Source organism: Anarhichas minor, unplaced genomic scaffold (assembly GCF_050575085.1).
Source record: "Anarhichas minor isolate MPS153535 unplaced genomic scaffold, ASM5057508v1 ptg000007l, whole genome shotgun sequence".
Taxonomy (NCBI): Eukaryota; Metazoa; Chordata; class Actinopteri; order Perciformes; family Anarhichadidae; genus Anarhichas; species Anarhichas minor.
This window is the reverse complement of record NW_027466453.1, coordinates 4,207,791-4,224,070: the sequence shown is the minus strand read 5'-3', so window position 1 is coordinate 4,224,070 and position 16,280 is coordinate 4,207,791. Positions and strand designations below refer to the sequence as shown.

General features: G+C 41.6%; 3 protein-coding genes across 3 annotated transcripts in view; 2 read left to right on the top strand and 1 right to left on the bottom strand.

Moving 5' to 3' along the window:
- LOC142940553 (deoxyribonuclease-1-like) overlaps positions 1–16,280 on the top strand; it is a 113,223-nt gene that overhangs the window by 40,154 nt on the left and 56,789 nt on the right. The gene's annotated exons all lie outside the window — the stretch shown is intronic.
- LOC142940421 (deoxyribonuclease-1-like) lies at positions 3,739–13,383 on the top strand. Its single transcript, XM_076083076.1, has 8 exons — positions 3,739–3,876; positions 5,113–5,201; positions 5,363–5,449; positions 7,289–7,401; positions 7,635–7,747; positions 7,882–8,045; positions 8,128–8,221; positions 13,203–13,383. The coding sequence occupies exons 1-8, from the start codon at positions 3,739–3,741 to the stop codon at positions 13,248–13,250; spliced, it is 846 nt and encodes a 281-aa protein (XP_075939191.1). The 3' UTR covers positions 13,251–13,383.
- LOC142940437 (ferritin heavy chain-like) lies at positions 14,287–16,194 on the bottom strand. The gene is made up of 2 exons (XM_076083077.1): positions 15,866–16,194; positions 14,287–15,287 (listed from the first exon to the last, which is right to left on the bottom strand). Exons 1-2 carry the CDS (start codon positions 15,965–15,967, stop codon positions 14,847–14,849), a joined length of 543 nt encoding a protein of 180 aa, XP_075939192.1. The 5' UTR covers positions 15,968–16,194; the 3' UTR covers positions 14,287–14,846.

Genomic DNA, 16,280 nt, shown 5'->3' with positions numbered 1-16,280 from the left:
CGGCGCTGGCCATCAGACCTCTGGAGCTTGTCCAGAAAGCTGCAGCTCGCCTGGTGTTCAATCGCCCCAAGTTCTCCCACACAACTTGCCTTCTCCGTTCTCTACACTGGCTACCTGTAAGAGCCCGCATCCAGTTTAAGACTCTGGTGCTAGCCTACAGGGCAGTGAAAGGAACAGCTCCTTCCTATCTCCAGGCCATGGTCAAGCCCTACACCCCGGCCCGACCACTTCGCTCTGCTACCTCGGGGCGACTGGTTGCCCCGTCGCTCAGAGGTCCCTGCGGCCGTTCGACCCGGTCGCGGCTGTTTTCTGTCCTGGCCCCACAGTGGTGGAATGAACTCCCCACTGACGTCAGGACGGCAGAGTCGCTGCCCATCTTTCGTCGCAGGTTGAAAACTCACCTCTTCAAGAAGGCCTACCCTTCCGCTTAGCACTTACTTAGCATCTACTGTATTCATACTAGCTTATTGCACTTATTGTTTTTATATTAGCTTGTGGCACTTATTGCATTCGTTTGTTTCTGCACTGTACGTTGGCTCTGGTTTATGCTCTTAGACGCTTGTTTGAGGTAGGGACATGTACTTATTACTTCTGGTGACTAGTTGTTCTCTCGAAAACCGATGTTGAATACTTATTGTAAGTCGCTTTGGATAAAAGCGTCTGCTAAATGACTGTAATGTAATGTAATGTAATGTTTGAAGAGACGCCCAAGGTAACCAGTTGTTTCAGTTCACCCCAAACCAAAACGTTCCCTGGACACTGACGAGGTATGACTTAATGGATAAATACCTGAATGACTGATACTTTTCTAAGAGTAAGTGGCGGATCGCGTAGCGTGACCATCTTTAGATTTATTACTATTTTGCTCGAGAGAGTTCGAATCCAGGTTGTTGCGATCTTTCCATAAATATATTTTCAGAATCAGAATCAGAATCAGCTTTATTGGATACGTATGCGTGCGCATACATGGAATTTGACTCTGGTTACATATTACTCTCATCGTACATACACACATATGAAATATATACAATAAACAAGAGAAATATAAGAAAAAAACATTCAACAGCTATATACAATATAAGTATAAATATATCCCAAACAAAAAGTGTATGTATATAGTATATATATATGATACAATTCTTCAATGTAGTTCTTCATACGTGGCTGTGATGTAGTGCTCACTTATACAATCGTAATCCGCGTAATGAATATGAGATGTGGTTTATAGATCTCCAGCAATATGTTTGTGAATGTTTGACGAATCTGGCGACAGAGACAGAAAACAGCTGCTGCGCTCGGAGGAGAAACCAGTAGGTTCAAAAACCAGTCGGGACGTAACACCGGCACTGGAGGAAAGTCGAGGAGAATGATATTCCCAGGGTATCCAGCGATGCGGCCGCTACTCCGGACACAGCATGACCAAACACCAGTTTGTTCCCGACTCTCAATGCCGTTTCATTACTGTCACGATGCTACACAGGCTGCTAAGCTAGCCAAAGCTCTCCCTGCTTAGATAACAGCTGGATGTTTTCTTCCTGTTTGTGGCTGCTACACTAATGACGTCACGCAGCGTTTCCTTCTGTGATCAAGTCGGTCGGTGTTAAACACAGCAGCGCTTTATCGCCCCCTGCCGGGCTGAAACCACATAACCCAAAGAACCCACTGTCCTGTTTCCTTACTTCTGTGCTGCAACCAGTGGTAGAATAATAAGTAATACTCAAACCTTTTTCTTGAGTAAAAGTAGCAATATTACAGTGTATAAATACTCTGTTACACGTAAAAGTCCTAAAATATAGCTTATTTACTGAGAACCAAACGTAGTAGCTATTCATTGTGTTGAATGTCCCATTTCATTATAATGTATTTTATAATACTGGATTATCGTAACTGGTGGGTTTATGTGTAATTGTTACTAATGTTGCAGCTGGTAAAGGCAAAACTCATTTTAACAAATGTATATGCTGAGATTTAGCATGATCTATATTAATACATCATATTTTATAAATGTATTTTTTATTGTTATTAACAATCTGAAGCTGCAAAGTAACTAAAGCTGTCAAATAAATAAAGTGGAGTAAAAAATTTGTACTTCTGAATTGTAGTGGAATAGAAATATACAGACGCACAAGATGGATGTACGGTGCATGGATATGGATATACTCAAGTAAAAGTACCTCAAAAGTACAGTAGGCCTACTTGAGTAAATGTCCTCATTCCACCACTAAAAGCCACTTACTGATTCCATCCATCACAGCACAATAGAACATTTTCTGAGGTCTCAATAACGGCACACCCATCATCACACTATCTCTGCCCATCTTTTGAATTATGAATGAATTTTGAAACAATGTGAAACTTAAGTTATTAATGAAAGTATAAAATGTTTTACCGTCAATAATTATCTTTAATTATTTCTACCTCAGTAATGTCCCATCTTATGTGAAGGAAACATAACAACCATGTTCCACTATGATCGCTACATGACATTGATGTTCATATATCACATGATTATATTTAAGAATGCATCTACCTCTGAATAAATAAACTAATAAGTGTATAAGTAAGTCTATCCTTCAGAAAACAAGTGTGACTTAAGACGACACATATTATATTTCCAGGCTGTAGTTTGGTTCACCTCATGTTTTTACTGGGAGATATTACTTTACATTTTGGCGTGAAAACCATGTAAACATGACTCAATAGAGGAGAGAGATTTCATCACACATGACCTCAAATCAACTTCCTTTATCACATATTCACCATCTGATGCCTTCTCACTGCTGCTGTGAACGCCGCAGGTAAAAATAGCCTCTGTTGATCATCTGCACACTCTAGTTCCACATTCATCTACTGTCAGGTTCAATGTGTTTGCATGCAACCCTTACATGGGACCTGACAGAAAATGCACTTTTCCAGAAGACTCTACACTTCCAAACACATCATAGCAGTACACACTCTAAATGTCACACAGCAGGGGCGGATCCACACGTTGTGAACATTCGGGGCTCAGCCCAAACCTGGTGGGGGGCTCAGTCATTTTTTGTGACCTATTTACGGCAGCTTTGTGCACGCAAGCAAATTGAGATAATAGAACAACTAAAATCTATACATCTTTCGGGAAAAACATGATAGTTGCCAAGGAAACAATCATCCTGTAGAGTCTACATGCTGTATTGTATCTTCTTGTTCTCAAACTGTATTCATCATTCTGACACCGTCGCCCAACAAATGTTGAGAATGACTCACTGAAAAAAAGTCAAGAATTGTCTTAAGTTTCTACTTTTTAAATTCCATAACGTACTTAATTAGGCTAGGTATTAAGCATTAATGATCTGGAACCTATTTTTGTTACACAGTTGGAGAACAAGTCTTGCAGATTATCTAACATTATACACAGGGACTGGTTTTGCTTGATCTTTAATAAGATGTTACTAACAGAATAATGATTCTCCTGCTGGAGTAATAATTTACCCAGGATGCCTCTGGAAAAAGCAGCACATGAAACGCCGGGTTGCCGACTCAGAGTTATATAAACTTGCAGGAATAGAGATCCTGCTGCGTGTGTCCAGGGGTGCAGGTGTTGGTGCGTCTCTGACTCCCACAGCAGGGCAGAGAGTCTTTCAGGCTCCTCCAGCATGCAGTATAACTATTACATGCTAACTGTCCATGTGTCATACAATCAAGATTTAGAATGATGTATTTTAAATATACACACTAATGTGACCTCTTTGGCTCAGGATGCGTTGGGTGTGTGCGTTGGGCCTCTTGTTGGTCCTGCTGCATCTGTCTACCTCCCTGCTGCTGGGAGCCTTCAACATCCAGACATTTGGAGACAAGAAATCCAAAGACGTGACTCTCATGAATTACATCACCAAGGTCTGAAAATGTTTTATATTTTCTTTGCATCCAATATTCCTTTTTTCTAAGACTGTATCTCATCGATATAAAGAGGATATATTTTGAACAGCGCTGAGTAACGTTAAAATACCACGAGGTTTACCCGACAGCTGGCCTCCCTTCAATTGCAATAAGTTGGTAGCACATTAGAAGTATGAGCATGTCGTTAGATTTAGTTACAATACTGTATTGTTCAGAGGCTTTTGGAGATTAAAGGGGCACTCCAGCTATTCATTTTCAAATCCATAAAGTTGGGGGACTCACAAGAGGTAGATTCAAAAAGAATTATAATAAATAAAAATGGATCCTACATTTCCCATAATTCAACCATTAAGCATTTTATAATTTCTTTAGAACCTCCTTGGATGGTAAATGTCCATGTCTTTTAAATACTATGTGCCCAGTTTATAACGCAGGTTTTCCATTTGTACTGTCCAAGCCCAAGCTCATATTACCCTGATGACACTATATATCACTATGACATCATCAGGGCTTATTGTGTCCTCCAGAGACACTGGAGACACAGGTAGTACTTCCCATGCAGGACTCAACAACAAGGGTTGCCCGCTTGCCCGGGGCAAGTAAAATGCCCCGTCGGGCTAATAAATCTTGCAACTCACTTGCCCGATTGTAAAAAAAAGAATGAAACACGTTTTTTTTTCGGGAGCTGACGATGGAAGTAGCTAAGGGGGGAGCCATTTGCTTCCTCCCCATCTCTGATGAGAGTTGCACATGCGCGAGGAAATGGGGGGTAAAGACAAAGTTCTGTGAACTGAAGCGCAAGCGAGCACCTCAAATGTGTTTAGTATTAAAACAGTTTAGTAGTTTAATGATGTTAGAGGATGTGGGAGAAACTCCAGATTAATTTACTGACTTTGGTCTTTGTTAGTATTTGATAACAACAAAGATTAAACAAGTTATATGGGGGCAAGTGATTAAAACAAAACATTAACGTTGAACCCTGTTATGACCAGTGAAGCTTTTAAGTGAGGAATTAGTGAAGTACCCCTTAATTACCTAGAACAATAACCATCACAGATTATTTAATTTGAGTGGAAAAGGAGATGTTATGTTGGTTCACCTCTTTTAGTTCTGTTTCTCTTTGTTTCAGGAGAACTCTACTTGAATGGAATGAAACTAAACAGACCACTAATATAATAAGACGGCACTGCAGCAAGAACTCTAATCAGATATGTGTTGTTTTCTGTTTCTCAGATTGTCTGTCGCTACGACATCATTCTGATCCAGGAGGTCAGAGACCCGGATCTGGAAGTGACCGACAGACTCATGACGGCCGTCAAGAAGTTAGACTAACCACACACCTTATATAGTGCTTATATTACTACACACAGAATATAGTGACCTTCTGTAGAAGTTAAGTTGGACGGCTCATGAACTCACATTATGATTTGAGACAAACTAAATGATGCTCTACATCTGTGTGTGTTTGTGTGTGTTTACGCAGTCGTTGTCCTCAGTTCTCGTACGACTTCATCAGAAGCGACCCTCTGGGTGATACTTCACACAAGGAGAGATATCTCTTCCTCTACAGGTAAACAGAGAGAGACAAAAACAACCGATCCTCTGCAGGAATCCTCCGTTGAGATCCCACATCAGTGACCAGAAAACAAACTATTTATCTTTTGAAGTTATACTTCAGATCTGCACAGTGTCTTTGTCCTTATTGTCAGCGATTAGTGCCAGAAAACTACTCATGTAAAAGTAGCCAACATTACAATTCAAATACTCAACTACAAGCATTCAACATCATAAGTATTATCAGAAAAACATAAAGTATCACAAGTATAACCACATAATGCAGCAGACTGAGCCCTGTCAGAGTAATAGATTACAATGCTAGATTATTATTGTTAGCTGGTCTTGGTGGAGCCAATTTGAACTAATTGATATACTGTTGGACAGTTTAATCTGTACCAATGCGTCATGTTACAATGTATGTTACATGTTTAATGTGAAAGCACAATCTGAAAAGTAACCTTAAGTAAAGTAACTGAAGTAAACCTTCATTGTTAATATTTGCCTCTGAGATGTAGTGGGGCGGACGTATTTAGTAACAGGAAATGGAAACAATCAAGTACAAGTAACTCAAAATTGTACATGTGTATAGCGTCCAAAACTTGCAGCAGAATGTAAACCTTAAGTTGACACGTGTTTCTGGTCCTATGCACATAGCTCACACACTGCTCGTAGGTGAAAGCAAAAAAGGTTTTATTGATCCAATTTCCCTCGTACAAGTTGGTGAAACAACTTCCTTTCTTCCTAAAAGTATCGCTGTTTATCTCGACACACTCAAAGAGTCCACAGATTAATCCACAGATTGTTCCACAACATAATCCACATAACACGGTTACTCCCCACCACTAGTTGTTATGAAAGATGGTTCAGTACAGATATTAGCAGATCAGAGTTTAAGGTAAATATGGGTGATCATGTGTCACATGCTGTGCTAGAAAACTCTACACTTTTGACAGCTTTTCGTGCCATCGAATGCAATTTCTCAACAAAGGCACTTAAAGGGCCAGTGTGCAGGATTTAGGAGCATCTAGTGGTGAGGTTGCAGATTCAAACCAACTCAACGCCTCTTCGCTCATCCCTCCTTTTACAAGGATGTCGGAAAACTACAGGCGCCTTCAGGTAACACAAAAAGCCAGCGTTTGGTTTGTCCATTCTGGGCTACTGTAGAAACACGGAGGACTCCGTGAAGAAGACACACTCTCTATGTAGCTATGAAAGACTCATTCTAAGCTAACAGAAACTCAACGATTCGTAGTTTCAGGTGATGAAAACATGCAACAAACATCACTCTGCCAATAGATCCCCCAAAATCCTTCACACTGTTCCTTTATGAATGCAAATGACTTGCAGATGTGTTGTAAAAAATTTAAATGCATTTGAAAATTCCATTTTATATGGAATGTCACATAATTGCATAACATGCACAATATACAGCATAGCCCAGCATACTATCTACTATATAAATAGCCCACTTTAAAAACACCAAACACATCATGAAATCTAATTTCTGCAAAGAATACTGGTGAATACAGAGTACGTTTTGGTCAAGCTGTATTTAGTAATACAGTCTTCCTTTGGTAATTATACTTAAATTTTGGCAAAAACAGCAAACATGACACATCTGCACATTACATTCATCCATTCACACATTCAGGACCGGTCAAGCTGCTCCCGAGTGGTCACAGGACCGATAAACGATGATGATAAACAACTTGTGAAAATGCTCCAGCAATGCTGTGAATAGCTGACTACAAGAAAGAGTTGATGAACTTTAACCGCTTTTTGAAGACTACTTCAAAAGCAATGTGTTTACAGGAAATGAGAGATGTGGTTAAGTACTATCTTTCCTCTGCAGGGAGGCGATAGTGTCCGTGGGTAGATCCGCCACCTACGACGACATTCCCTACGGTAGCTACAGTCGCTTCAGCCGGCCGCCCTTCATCGTTGAGTTCTCCTCCACACACACCGGTAGGCTCTGAAAGAGTGCGGCAAAGAACAGAGAGCGATAACTCTTCCTCACTGTAGGATGCCAGTGATGTAGATTGCCTCTCTCGTTAGGCGACCAACTGAGAACTAAACACCAGACGTGTGTGAGAGATTCTGAGGTCACGATCCGTTGGTCACCAAGGCCCCTTTAGAAAATGTTTTGTCTTCAGTAGAATTCGTTCACTCACTCCTTTCTCCTTTCTCCTGTTTTATAGCTGTGGGGAACTTTGTTCTGATCCCCCAGCACACCTCTCCAAGCGACGCTGTGCTGCAGATCGATGCCCTCTATGACGTGGTGGCTTATGTCCGCAATTACTGGAACACCAATGTGAATGTTCTCCTCCAGAAAACACACGCAAAACCAATTATTTGGTGGAAAGAAAATAAAAAAAAGAGTGTAAAGGATGATTAATTTGTTATACTAGATGGGGGTGGTTGAAACTATTTCTGCTCTTCCTGCAGAACATCGTGCTGCTGGGCGACTTCAACGCTGGTAGTAACTATGTATCGAGCCCCAGATGGAAGTGGATCCGCCTCTCCGTGGACAAGAGTTTCCACTGGCTGATCACCGACGATCAGGATACTACAGTGCCAAGACAAGGGAAAACAGGCTTCCCTTACGACAGGTGGATACACACACACACACACACACACACACAGGTGTACATATACAGGTGTACAAATCCACTCCTCTTCCTGTATCTGCAGGATTGTGATCACTGATGACATAAAGAATGGAGTGGTGACTGGCAGTGCTAAGGTCTACAACTTCATGTCGGTCTTTCGTCTCACCTTGGACGAGGTAAAAACAACTTTAGCTTTAACTCTCTGTGATAGAATTCACATCAGTTGCAATTTACAAAAAGACCGGGTCTATTAAGAGCAGTTTAACACTTTCATGTTTTCACCATAGAAATAAATGAAGGAGTAGAACGGACATAGAACTAGGCTATGGCTCGGTGCTACAGCGGGTCGTCCTTCAATCAGAGGATGGCTCCTGAAAGCTGTGCCTTCAGTGTATGTGTGGGATGAATGTCAGTTAGTCCTGAATGCTTAGTCCTGATGGGCAGGTGGCATTTTGCATGGCAGCCCCTGCCATCAGTGTATGAATGGGTATGAATGGGTGAATGACATGTAGTGTTAAAGCAAGTACATTTAACATTTACATTCACATTCAAATCAATGTGGCAGGATAGTCAGAGCGTGGGCCATTTTTATGTGTGCCGTTGTCATCGTGGCCGGTGTAGCGGGCTAGTTTCGGTTTAATTTAGACTTCCATGGCAGGAGAGAAGATCAAAAATCTGGTTCATCCAGGGCTGTTAACCAAGTGTGGAGATGTCGACTGCATAATTTGTGGGCGTAACATCGTTTGACCTCTTCTCTGATTTTGAGGCGGCTGTAGCTCAGTGGGTAGAGCGTGTCGACCTCCAACCAGATGGTCGATGGTGTTAGGTTTTTAAAGAACAAAGGATGAAGGAGCCTGCAGGCCGCAGGTACTCTTCTTCCGCGAGCTTCTTACTGCGCACGCGCATCAGAAGAATGAGCTGGACCCGGTCCAAAATTAAAACAATATTTAATGTACTACACAAAGTTCACTTACAAACTGAATTAACTATCAATAGTAATGTTCTCGAGAGCAGAGACCACATACACGCATCTCCTCACAGTCCGGCGCGGCCAGTTAGCTGAAAATGAGAGCTGCAGTGATCTGAGGTAAACTCCCTAAAACATTGTCTTTTGTATCCCCTGAGAGTCGGAAAGTGTCCGATACTGTCATAAAACGTGTGAATGACCCTCCGTGGCGATTAGTGATTGGCTTCATTTGAAGTCTGCCCCCTCCCATTATCGATCCTTTAGCAAAACATCTTGGCTCCTCCTCTCTGTCCTGCTGGTCAGCTTGGCATTTGACCGTCCCACTGGCCCCATCCTCCATCGATGAGGTCGCCTCCATTTGCTGCTGCATGTCTGACACCTCACTCAGAATCCCTATCTGACCCTCAAGACTATTCTTAGTGTTTTAATACCTACAGTGACTATACTTCTATGATTTAATACATTCAATGAGTTAATATACTGTAACATATAATATCCTCTATAAGTGTGAATATTTGTAAACATAATACATTCCATATGGAAACATATTGTGACTAACATATTTATTATTGTGACACTTCTACTCACCACTAGGGGTGTTATTAAATCCTACTAATAATGCATTTAATACTGAAATTCTCCACAATGGTTACGAAGTGTAGAGAGCCAGAGTAAATGAGTAAAAAGGAAGTGTGTCAAGAGTGTGGATTAATAGGCAGAAATATAATATAATATTCATAACTATGTTTTTATTAGTGTATAATGACCTGAAACTAAGGAGGCTTATGCTTTACTTAGCTTAGAATTTGTTTTTTTATCTTTATAGGAAGCGGGTCCTCTTCCACAGAGTCCACCATGTTGCACCGCCATGAGCCTTTCATGTTTTTGCATTAACTAAAGCTGGTGATGGGCACTGAAACTCAGTGTTAAATTGGCACCACGCTAAATGATTAAAGACCAGAGAAGTGATAAGCTTCAACGTTACTGGTGCTTTTTCTTAGTACGTTTTAATGTTTTGGTGTAGTTTATTATCACGCTGCAGGGAGCATCTCCTCTGCTCTGTCTGTCAGGGCTCATCTCCTTCAACTACACTCACACACACATGGAACTAAGTCAGCCTACAGAGCACAGAGGCTGCGGTGGAAATATTTGCTCAAAGGCACTCAAATGGATCCGGCAAAAAACGTAGTTGACGAAAAACAGGCAGAGAACATAACACTAGGAGAATCACTGGAACGCTTGACACAAAGGACTAAGATGAACCAGCACAGAGACAGGGGAACACAAGGTTCAAGTACAGTGGGGAGGTGTAGGTGATGGGACACAGGTGGGATCAGTCAGGGGCGGGGCAGACAATCACAGTGGCGGGGAAACACAAAATAAAACAGGAAACACTGACAAATGATAAAGTAAGAAAAACAACAAAGGAGACAGGATGAGACAATACAATCTGATGTCTGTGTTCTTCATTACTGATTATTATGATTTATAAACTTCTTATTATCTTATTTATTTTATTGACATTTGAAATGACTTCATATAGGGACTTTGCTGTTGTAAATGTGGTGGGGAATGCTCAAGAGAGAATGAAGCATCGGGTGTATGGTTGTGAACGCAGCCCTCAGGCTGGCTCCTCCCCCAACCAATCCCCTAATCAGAGCCATCTTTCGAAAGGCACCAGTTGGCATGGCCTCATTCCTTCTGGGCCCTTGTCCTGTCTCTGTGGTGGCTCCTAGTGTTTTTTTTTGTGTTACAGGTATGTATTTAATGTGATCACTTAGCATGCCAACCATTATAAAATACAGCTGCCTTTAATAATAACTCTGGACTGACTTGTTGGTTAGAAATTCTTTTTGAAGCTCCATCATCGTTGTGCCGTCGATGAGTGACTGCATATGTTAGTACCCCATATACAAGGTAGTAAGTAGTCACAACCTTCATTTGTATTAGTTTGCAGCATGGTGAGCCCTGTTTGTAGGTTCACCTGCTGCTATTTCACCTGTTTTGCCTTGAAGTTTTAATTAATTTACATTGTTCAACCCAGTGATTTTCAACCACTGTGCCGCGGCACACCGGTGTGCCGTGAGATATCGTCAGGTGTGCTGTGGGAAAATGTCCAATTTCACTTAATCGGTCGAAAAGAATATTTAGTTGCTGCAAATAATTTGCCATTGTTGAGCGTCTGTCTGAGCTGCAATATAGTGGCTGGCTAAGTAATTAAATACTCTTCCATACCAGTGGGTGGCAGTAGGTAGCGCAATAATGACGTGTTAATTTAAAACAGTAGAATTAAATGATGCGCGGGAGAAGTTGCAGTGACAAGACGAACAGCGATGGAGACTCTGAACTGGGCCCTGGACAAAATTCTTAGTTTATGTTGGATAGGACATTTTAGGATATTAGATTATAATGTAGTCTTAGAGTTTTTAGTAAGGCCTTTTTAGCTTAATATGTAATAATTATTTAAGATCCCTTATTGGTTCCAGTAATGTTTTTGTCCATAAATATTCTTTCCTCCCCGCAGCTCTCGTCTCTGCAAATTTGACTATTTTCTTTGATTCCTTAAATAAAACCTTTGGTTCATTTTAATGAAACACGTCTCTGTCTCATAACAGTAACGAATCTGTTGGCCTAAATAATTCAAAAATAAACGATATCTTAAGGTTAAGCTTATATTTCCTGGGGTGTAATTCCCCAGGTGGCGTTGTTGGTTCCTTCATTTTCCCCAGAAGGCCCCGCCACATAAACATTACAGTTGCTGCTCTAGAGACAATATTTAGTTGTATCTCAATTATGAATAATTTCTAATCCAGATTTTTTGTTTTTAAAATTCTATATCTGTTTGTAAAAGCAATTATTTGGTCATGAAAAAGAACAGAGTATTTAAGAGTAGCTCCTTGCAGTGATAAAATCCTACAAACCACTTAATGTTTCATCCTCTTGTCACAGCGTAGGAAAGCACATCGCTATTGTCATGGATCATTTATTGTAACCAGCATTAACTAGCTAGCTAGCTAACTAGTGGACAGCTGACTAAGTGGCTAACTTGCTAGCTCCATCATGCTTTAATGCTACACTGGTTACAGAATATGAGCTGAGCTGCAGGCTGGAGGCCAGCGGCAGCTCAGGGTCTAACTCCGCCTTACTCCCCGCCACTCCAGGGAAGGACAAGCTAGCATAACTATCAATAATCACAATTTTCTTTTATACTGGTCAAATGAACACAAAACCGTTCATTGCGTTCTACTCCTATTTCATTTCAATGGTTTTCTCCTTGCAGCAGTGATGTAGAAGTATAGTGACGGCTTGGTCAATGCACAGTGACATCATTGTTGGGAGGTTACAGGTGCAACAGATTCTGAACACGAGGAGGTGTCAGTAATAAGAATCAGAATCAGAACCGTTTATTGCCAATGTATGTTTCACATACAAGGAATTTGTCATGGCGGGTGGTGCGTAACATTAGATAATAACATTAAACAATAACATTAAACAATCAACAACAGTCAGTAAGGCGTTATTATGAATCCCACTGCTCTTCTTGGCAAGACCCGCCCTGCGCAGACATTCAAGCACAAGGATTGGCCAGCAACCATGCTCACCAAGGTACTGGTAGCCTGATTTGTTCAGGTTCTATGTCCTGACCAATGGGCTGTACTGGCCCAAGCTAGTAAAGGTCTAATGCCTAACCCTAACATTGTCACCAGCTACACAGGGCGGTTTTGCCAAGAAGAGCAGTGGGATTCATAATTGTGCATCAGTGTATCAAAGTCCACCTCCACGCACCTCTAAAACTCACCAAATAATCAGATTTTATGGAAGGTTTAATACTGGAAATTCCCAGACCAGCCGAGCAATAGTTCGGCTCAGGGCCCCAAATAATGCAGCACATTTATTTTTTATTTATTTGTTTTTTAACAGTTTTTGTTTGGATTGTCGACTATTTTAAATCATACTTGCACACATGCTTGGAAAATGGTCATCAGTTTTGGTTGATGATGCTGAAACATGTAAAACCAGTACTGTATGTAGTCCTTTAGTGATGCAAGTGAAAAGGGTATTTTGATGACTTGAGTTTTACAAAACATAAACCTTTTCTGTCTAACCGAGGACATTTTGCTGAAGCTGGACCAACTAGAAATTGTGCCACAGGAGAAACCTACGATGTTTTCTGTCTCTCTCTCTCTCAGGCATTGGCTGTCAGCGACCATTTCCCTGTGGAGGTGAGGCTGAAGTAAAAGGGTACCTGAATCATGAGTGCCAAAACCGTTGCAGAGACCTCCACGGTGAATTGGGATAATGATGACTCAGTGGGGGAACCCGCTGCAACCATGCAGCGTTGAATTGACGAGACCAAAATAAAGAAATTATTTCTGCTATTCTGTTTTATTGTCATTTCTTTCAATGTTTGAAGCAGCACAAACAAAAGTCCATTCACCTTTATTGTATCAAGTAGCAGCAACATTTTCAGAGGTATGTATCGAAAACGTTGCACAAAAAACTAAAGCTATCTGCATGTCGTGACACCAGCAGTAGTAGCAGTACGTCTGTCTCTGTTGCCTTGAAACCGAAAGAGACTTTATGAGGATCATTGTTAAAGATAAAAATGAAAGTGACGATGTGATTTTTAACAGCTTCATTTCATTCCTTAATCACACGAATCAATCCTCTGTTTCATGAATGACACTCTTGGCAATGAATCATTTCTGAATGCTTTGAAAGTTCTCTTTAAATACTTGGCTGCCAACAGTAAAAAAAATGTAATTCCAGACCCTGCTGTACAGAGCCCCTTGTGGCAAATTTGTATAAACTGAATTAGATATATTCTGTACACAAGGTTTCCTTCAATGCAGGGCAATAAAAACATGTAATTTAAACTCTTAAAATCATTTGAGGATTTCATAATTAACAGTTATGTGGCAGTGTGCCGTTTCAGAATTCTTTTATTCAGTAATTAAAGAAAGTGTAGCCTGGGAGGAATCAGGACTTTCACTTCATTGAACTGAGTGGAAAATAAATATAAATGTCCTGCTGAGAAGGAAAAACCAGAGAGTAAAGCTCTGGTGACTTGATGGCAGTTATTGTAGATTTAAAGGCGGTGCAGTCATTCATGAGCATGTACACTTTATAAGGGAAAGAGTTACAGATTAGCTCCATTTAGGAGTTACCGACTACTAACCAGCACTTTGGTTTAATAAACGATGGTGTGTAAACATAACAGCTTTTAAGTCAATATGAAAAGGGTGCGTAACAGATGCAGATCAGACAACAGAGTCCAGCTCAACATGTTTATTCAGATTAAGAACAGATCAGAAACAGTCATTCAAATGTCACACAAGAGGAGATTTAGAGGTAATGAGGGCAAAGTCACCACCTTATAAATATCTATCCTTAAATGACATTTAAAAAACCCGGTGACACCACCAGAACTCATCAACTCCACAGGTCAAGCAGATTAGATTTAAATTCACGCTCACTGGAGCAGAAGGGTGCGTTTAAAGCCTGTGTGCCACATCTTCCCTCCAGGCTCAACCCTGAGACTTTGCATATTTAGCTCTTTGCCCCCAGGGTGTGCTTGTCGAACAGGTACTCCGCCATCTTGTTTTTGTTGGCGTCCATGCGGGAGAGGTTGGAGATGTAGTCGCCCAGCTTCTTGATGGCCTCCACCTGCTCGTTCAGGTAGTGGGTCTCCAGGAAGTTGCACATCTGAGGAACGGAGACGAGAGAGAGAGATTACTACGCGTACAGACGAATGCTAGAGCACACGAGTTTGTGGTGTAGCCGGGACCGTCTTTGGCAGACCACGCGGCACTAATTCACACTTACATGAGGGTCTACGTTGTCAGAAGCCAGTTTGTGCAGGTCCAGCAGGGCCTGGTTGACGTTCTTCTCCAGCTGCAGGGCGCACTGCATGGCCTCCAGCCCGCTGCCCCACTCATCACGGTCTGGTTTCTACAGAGAGAAAAACATTCAATTATAGCAGACTGAACGGTCATGATAATAATTGGTGGTAAACGGGAGGGACCGAGTGTCCCACTGCTGCAGGTTAATCCCAGTTTATTTGTCCTAGACAGACAGGGTGCTGCAAGACACGTCTCAACGGGGCCAGTCCTCCAGTGTGTACCGACCTTCAGGTCCTGGAGGAAGATGCGTCCTCCCCTGTTGTTCTGGAAGGCCAGCAGCTTCTGGGCGTGCTCCCTCTCCTCGTCACTGTTCTCCTTGAAGAAATGGGCGAAGCCGTCGAGGGCCACATCGTCACGGGAGAAGTAAAAGGCCTGTAAACAAGGGACAAGAGGGGAGGAAGAGCGGAGGTTAGGAACTGTGATTAGCAGACGTCACCATTATTTAAAAAAGAAAACGGTTGTGACAAACTGTAGTTAGGCAACAAAGTAGTTGTCAGGCACACGAGTCATAGTTTTGAAAGGTCTAGTCCAGGGGTCGTCAACGTTTCATGTTTGGAAAAAAAAAAGTTAAAAAAAAAATTGTCTAATCAACCAAAAGTTTCGCGGACCCCCTGTTGAAGACCCCTGGTCTAGTCGGTTTGGACAAAGACCAGCGTCACGTTTGAAGAAGTTAAGAAAACAGCATAAACATGACTCAGCGTGTTTGACTCAATGTGGCGAGTGGGGGATAAAACACTCCTTATCTGGCAACCATCAGATAAACAAGTGAGAGATACAGAGAAACAGTGCTGCCATACTGCATTACTTATAAAACAATCAATTTAATGACAATTGTATTTTATATTTATTCTTTTAACAGCCAATGCTTTTTTATATCAAGACATACAATAGATGCAGATACTTAGCATACATTAATACGAAGATACAATAAATTGAAGTGTTCTTCTCACCATGGAAGTGTAGGTGTAAGAGGCGAACAGCTCCATGTTGACCATCCGGTTGACGGCGGCCTCGCAGTCGCGGTGGTAGTTCTGACGGACCTGAGACTCCATTGTAGCTGGCGTTTCTTGCGGGTTTCTTCTCTTGTTTTCTTAGCAAAACGGTCCAAAAAAATAGCTTAACGACGACTTTCTCGGTAGTGTTCAAGTAATAAAGGTTTGTCGTGTCCGGAATGCAGAGTAGAAGAAGTAGTACGCGGGACGAAGGAAGAAGTTCCGTTCAAACACTGTTGAAGCAAGAACTCCTTGTGGTTTCTCTCCCTGGTGTGAATGGTAAACGTCTCGCTCCGCGGTTTTATACCCTTGCCAGAGCTCGTGACACACGTTACGTCACTCCACGCATTTCCGCCAATCACTGAGCTCAGAC

What these genes read in the sequence shown, in the direction of transcription:
- LOC142940421 (XM_076083076.1), top strand. Translation starts at nt 3,739, where the DNA reads ATGCGTTGGGTGTGTGCGTTGGGCCTCTTGTTGGTCCTGCTGCATCTG. An exon ending in CTCATGACGGCCGTCAAGAA is followed by an intron (nt 5,202 to 5,362) that starts GTTAGACTAACC and finishes GTGTTTACGCAG; the next exon opens with TCGTTGTCCTCAGTTCTCGT. An exon ending in ACAGGCTTCCCTTACGACAG is followed by an intron (nt 8,046 to 8,127) that starts GTGGATACACAC and finishes CTGTATCTGCAG; the next exon opens with GATTGTGATCACTGATGACA.
- LOC142940437 (XM_076083077.1), bottom strand. Translation starts at nt 15,967, where the DNA reads ATGGAGTCTCAGGTCCGTCAGAACTACCACCGCGACTGCGAGGCCGCC. An exon ending in CTTACACCTACACTTCCATG is followed by an intron (nt 15,288 to 15,865) that starts GTGAGAAGAACA and finishes CCTTGTTTACAG; the next exon opens with GCCTTTTACTTCTCCCGTGA.